The 6,000-nt window shown below is 49.5% G+C and overlaps 1 protein-coding gene across 1 annotated transcript in view; it reads right to left on the reverse strand.

The window, feature by feature from the left end:
- MMP15 (matrix metallopeptidase 15) overlaps positions 1-6,000 on the reverse strand; it is a 37,050-nt gene extending 31,050 nt beyond the window's left edge. The window contains exon 1 of the mRNA XM_072636675.1: positions 5,848-6,000. Coding sequence (XP_072492776.1) covers positions 5,848-6,000 — 153 coding nt within the window. The remainder of the gene's footprint in view (positions 1-5,847) is intronic.

Below are 6,000 nucleotides of genomic sequence, written 5' to 3' on the forward strand. Positions count from 1 at the left end.
AACAATGCTGAGGGGGAGGTGCTTTGCTATCTCCATTTTACAGATGGGGAAACTAAGGCTCAGAAAGGCTAAATGAATTACCCCAGATCACAGAGCTGATATCTGAGGCAGGATTTGAACATTAAATCGGTGTTCTCTCCACTGTGCTGCCTAGTTACCCAAAAGGTCCCTTCCCTTAACTCTCTATGAAACTCCTGCGGTTGAGGTCACCCTTCCTCTTGTTCAGTCAAGCATGTGTCTCTGATTTCCTCCCAGGAGGTATCAGATCTTCAGGGCTCCTCTGGGGTGACGCCTCCCCCTTGAGGGGGTTGGGAAGATGGACAGAAGAGACTGTATTCTAGGGAGGAAAGGAAAGGATTAAGTCACCCCATATAGAGCAGGTGAGGGAATAAGGGAGTCTTGTTCCAGAAAGCTGTCTGGCTCTAGGAACGTGAACCTTCTCTATCATGGATAATGGAAATCCCATGGTTTAAGCTTTCCTGCTGGCTAGCCCGATACCTAGAACGAATGGCCCATACATCCCAAGATCCTGCCATTGATAGAGGCATCAAGGGATGTCGTATAGAAGGACATGGCTAGCTGTGTCCTTCCTCCTCATCTTTGTACGGTCTTTGGTTGGTTGGTGAGAGCCCCCTTTGCCTCTTTGGATTCAATGCACTGGATGCCAGGATTTTAGAGCAGCCTTAGGTCCCCTAGTCCAATCTCCTCATTTTACAGATGAAGCTCAGGAAAGGGAAATGTGTTGCTATTGACGGACTGATATTACATGGCAGAGTCAATACTTGTCTCTCCTTGGTGTTCCTTCCTCACAATAAAATGTAAGTTCCTTGAGAGCAGCACCTGTCTCATTCTCTGTAACTGTATGCCCAGCACGTAGGACAGCATCCTGGCACATTGGCAGCACTTAATATATTTGTTGTGTCTACAGAAGCAGTGTGGTTGCTATGGCACTATGTCCATCCCATCACATTAGAGGATCCTACAGGCTGTGCCCTGGACATGCTCAATCAATAATTGTTGACTGAACTTAGAAGCCAGCTGATGTTCCAGCTCCTGAACCAAGGCTTTCTCCTCTCAGAGGTCCCTGGCACTGAGAAAGAAAGGGGACCAGTTAGTTGCCCATTGCTTTCATGATGATTCAGGAGACATAGAGAAGGGAAAGGCAGGGAATACCAGAGATTGTCATTCTGAGATCAGAAGAGGGAAAACCCAGCCAATTACGTCTCCTCTTTCAGTAAACTATGTAGGTAACAGGCTATAAAATAGAATGCTGATGCCAGTGAGTCAGTGACCAAGCATTTATGAAGTGCATACTATGTGTCAGGCACTGTGCCAACAGCTGGGGATACACAGAGAGACAAAAACATGAACCCATGGCAGCTGGTGGTACAATGGAGAGAAGTCAGGAAGACCCACATTCAACTCCAGCCTCAGATACTTCCTCGATGTGTGACCCTGGGCAAGTCACTTAACCTCTGTATACCTCAGTTTCTTCAACTATAAATGGGGATTACAATAGCACCTACCTCCCAGGATTACTGTGAAGATCAAACAAAAGAGTACTTTGTAAAGCACTTAGCATACAATAGGCACTTAATAAGTGCTTGTTTCTTTCCTTCCCTACCTTTAAGGAGTTAATTCTGTTGAAGGAGATATGTAAGTAACTAGGTATATACACAGAGCAAATGGACAGAAATCTCCAAAGGGAGGAAAGGCACTAGTAACTGGGGGTGGGATTACAGGGTGAGGAAGGTGGGGAGGGGCGAGGGAGAAGGGCACTGGAGGTACAGAGGAGAGCCAGTGCAAAGGCAAATGGCAGGAGTCAGAGGGTCTGGTACAAGGAACTACAAGTAGGCTGGCACTGATGGAATATAGACAGAAGGAAGAGACCAGTGGATGTAGAGCTTTCAGCGTCAAAACAGAGGTCTTTCTATCTGATCCTGGAGGTCACTGGGAGCCTTGGGAACTCCATGGTCAGTCAGATCAGTGCTTGGGGAAAAAAAAAAGTTACTTCAGGGTAGATTTGATCAAGAAGCCTTGAGTGGGGAGGGAGACCAGTCAGAAGATTTTTGATATCTAGGGGAGGTTTGATGGAGGGCTGAAGCTAGGAACAGGCACTATGGGGGTGGTCAAAAGGAGTGTTTGATCATAATGAAATAATTATAATGAGGCTAGTGTTTACTGTGTGCCAGGAACTGTGCTAAGCATTTTACAGTTACTATCTCATTTTGTCCCAGAACAGCTGTAGGAGGTAGGGGTTATTGTTATTTTCATTGTACAGATGGGGAAATTGAGGCACATAGAGGTTAAGTGACTTGCCCAGGGTCATACAGCTAGTATCTGAGGCTAGTTTTGAACTTGGGTCTTCTCTGACTCCAGGTCCAGTACCCTTTTCACTGGGCTGCCGACAGATGACATCATCACACCATCTTATTCTTCAATCACTTGGTGTATATCTTGTTTCCCCAACTTGATCATAAACTCCAGATGGGCAGATTCTGTTTCTTCAGCATCACCTCCACAATGCCCCTTAGGGTGCTATGACCATACCTGACCATACCAACCCATGTTGAGACAATGGGAGTTGAATCCAAACCTCTCAGTCTTGCCAAATTAGGACAATGAGGCCCAGTAAGCTCAAGGCCAGGTAGGTAGGAAGAGGCAGAGATGAAACTCAACTCAGGATCTTCTAATCCAGCACTCTTTCCATTAGGCCATGACACACAGTAGAGAGGTTACGGTTCATTATAGCATGTGTGCCTTATCAGCACTTAGATAATAAGATATGGGTAGAGAATGTAATGAATCCTAGTAGTATCCCAAGGCCAATGCTTTGGAGGTCAGACTCATAGCATGAGTTGAGCCTCCCTTTAGGGCTTCATGCAGAGCTTGACCTTTCTACTCCACACATACACACAGACACACATACAGACACAGACACACAAACACACACACACACACACACACATACACACGGGGTGGAGGGGCTGCATCCTCTCCCCACCCCCCACAAGCCTCAGCTGGCTCTCTGGTGTAACTGGAGCTTAGGAGGAATTCCCTGCCCTTCCCCAGAGGAGTTTATTAAAATAGGTCAGGAACCAGCTGGCTTCGATCGGAAAAATCTCTGGGGCGGCAGAGAATCGGGCTAAGGGGAACTACGGGAAGTCAGGGAGGGCAGAGAATGAAGGGAGCGCCCTGTGTGAAGCTCAAAATAGAAACAGTTCCCAGGCCCGAGATCCAAAACCCCAAACTGGGCCGTTCTCCAGAGATCTTGTCCTGCCCACCTCTGACCTTCTGGCCCCCCGGCAGTGGGCCTGCACTGCCCTCCTGCATTTGGTCTCTCTTCAGCTTCTCCACCAGGAACAAGAAGGATGGAAAGAAACCCAAAGCCTTTCTAAGAAGCCGGACATTCTGGACAGTCACTAAATACCTTCCAGACTCCTCCCTTTTGGGTGTCTCATTCTCCCTGCCTGCCCCAGGCTTGCTAAAATGGTCAGGAGGCAGTGGTGATCTGCACAGGGACTATGGAGTTTTCCACCCAGAACTCATTCTTATTTCAGTCAGAATGAAAGGATGAGACTTCGGAGGGCAGGAGAGATGGTTATATAAATGGTCAGAGATCAGTCCCAAGTGAGAGGAGGACTTAAGGGAGTAGGAGGCACTGGTTGGGGCCTTCCTGCTCCTAATGGGGGCACTCCATGGTGTTCTGGCCAGGCCTCCCATGGCCAGGGCCAAAAGGAGGTGAAGGCCTGTTTCTGCCTGGAAGCCCCCACATGCCTCACCCCAGCCCCAGCCCATCCTAGGCTGTCCTGGGAACATGCAGAGAGAACACACCTATCTGCATGTCTGCTGCCAACATCTAAAGCACAGGTAGGATCTTGTCTCTGCCCTTCTAAATACCCTGCTTTGCCTACTTGGTTAAAATACCTGACGTTCAGGGGCCTCCGATCTAATCCAAACGTTTATATGCTTACTACAGGCAAGAAACTAGGCTAGGAACAGGGGATACAACAAAATAAAAGCCCCTGTCTTTAAAGAGTTTACATTTGGGGGAAGCAGAAGAGCAGAGCAGGAAGAGACACAACATGGAAAGGAGTCCCTAACTGCAGCTGGAGGAAAAGAGATGGCTAGAAGGATACTGAGGACTGGCACCTGGGCTAAGTCTTGAAAGTAGCAGGCAATGGTTAAAAAAAAAAAAAAAGAGTGAATTTCAAGCACTGGGAAAGTCTGTGTGCAAAGGTGTGCTGTTGGAAAATGACATCCCCAAGGAACTGAAACAGTTGTTAAGCTGACCAGTGTGGCTAGAATGTAACATGCAGGAAGGGGAGAAAGATAAGAATGAACACATCTGGCTACACTCATTTCAGTGTTCCTTTTATGGTACTCTGAATTTCTGGCCAAACTGGGTCATTTGATATCATCTCCCACCTCCAAACTTTTGCACACACTGCATCTCACATGCCTTCCCTCTACATCTTTGGTTGGTGAAACCTTTCTCTTTCTTCAAGATCCAGCTCAGGCGCCCCTGGTTAGCAGGGATGGATTCTACTTACTATGGATCTTCCCTGTTTCTCCTCTCTAACTTTTTTTCGTCTTTTCTCATTCAAACTTGTTTTTTCATTACTTTATGTATTCCTCTCATCCCCTTATTAGACTAGTCAGCTCCTGGAAGGCAGAAATGGCATCATTTATCCTTTATTCAATTATCTGAACTGCACAACAGCTCACATTTTAAAATTTTCTTTGCCATTTTGTACTGAGTTTTGCCTGCATCTCATTTGGTCAATGAATATTTTCCAGCCCTGTGGGATGCACCCTTCCAAGGGAGAAATCGTGCCTACTTTGATAGGCAGCGCTCATATAGGAGTATGGCATGTGCACAGAGGTTATGGGCTCCTACGCGCATTCCTCCGTCCCAAAGGCAGGGTTTGAGAGCTTCACTATGTCAGTCTGCGTCCAGAAGCCTGCAGAAGTCCCTGGGCACTGCTGAGATTCAAGGAGCCCGATGCTCCCAGCTCTAGGGGCCCTAGGTTCCTTCAGCTGGGGGTCGGAGCCCAGCTTTGTTTAGGGCTCTCCTTGGGAGGTTACCTATCCCTTCTCCTCCTCCTCTTCTTAATAAGGTGGTTGGCCATCACTTTGGCTCTTTATTGAGTACTCTGAGTGCCTAGCACGGCGCTAAGGAGGGAGGGGCCTTTGCAGACTCACTACAACAGACGCTGAGTGAGACACCCTTGTTCACAGGTTAGCCCAGCCCAGCTCCGATGTCCACCACGGCTGTTCTTACCTGAGATCCGTAGCCCCCCTAGCCTGCTCCCAAGACACTGGAGCTGAGCCCGGCCCTCTCCACCTCGGCGTTCAGAGCCTCGGGCGGACACTCTGGTGTCCTGGACAGTTCACTCCCCCTTTCACCAGCCTAGGCAGCATCTGACCGGCTGGTGGCTACAAGGACCAGGCACAGAGACGGTTAGCTAGATGCCCAGCTCCGAAGCGTTAATACCCAAGGGAAGAATGGTCCAGATAATGGAGGGGAAGGGATGAGATTTCCTTCAGTCCATTCCCTTACACAGACTCTGCCGGCTGGGCTGGGCTAAGCGGGAACAGCCGCAGGGGTCCAGCCACCACCCAGAGAAAGCTTCTACCCCTCGGGAGGGAGGGGGCCATTCTCCCCTCCCCCAAGGCCAGGAGAATCAACCCGATCCAAACATTTATTAAGCAAGGAAAGAATGGTGGGGGCTGGGAGGTGGGCAGGATGCAAAGTTTAGCTAAGGAGACAATCAGAGTGAAGGAAGGAGGAAACGGATAGAGAGGCTGGAGGGACAAGCCCCCAGGGGGAGCGCGCTTACTGACCTCGGCGTTGACTTCGCTGTCCCCCGCCACCCCGCTGCAGGCCAGGGGGCCCAGCCACACGAACAGCAGCAGCAGCAGCTCCCCGGTGCCCAGGAGGGTCCCGGCCCAGCCCGGCCTCCGGGGCTCGCCCCGCCCGGCCCCGCCGCCGCTCAT

This window comes from Notamacropus eugenii, chromosome 1 (genome assembly GCF_028372415.1).
Source record: "Notamacropus eugenii isolate mMacEug1 chromosome 1, mMacEug1.pri_v2, whole genome shotgun sequence".
Lineage (NCBI taxonomy): Eukaryota > Metazoa > Chordata > Mammalia > Diprotodontia > Macropodidae > Notamacropus > Notamacropus eugenii.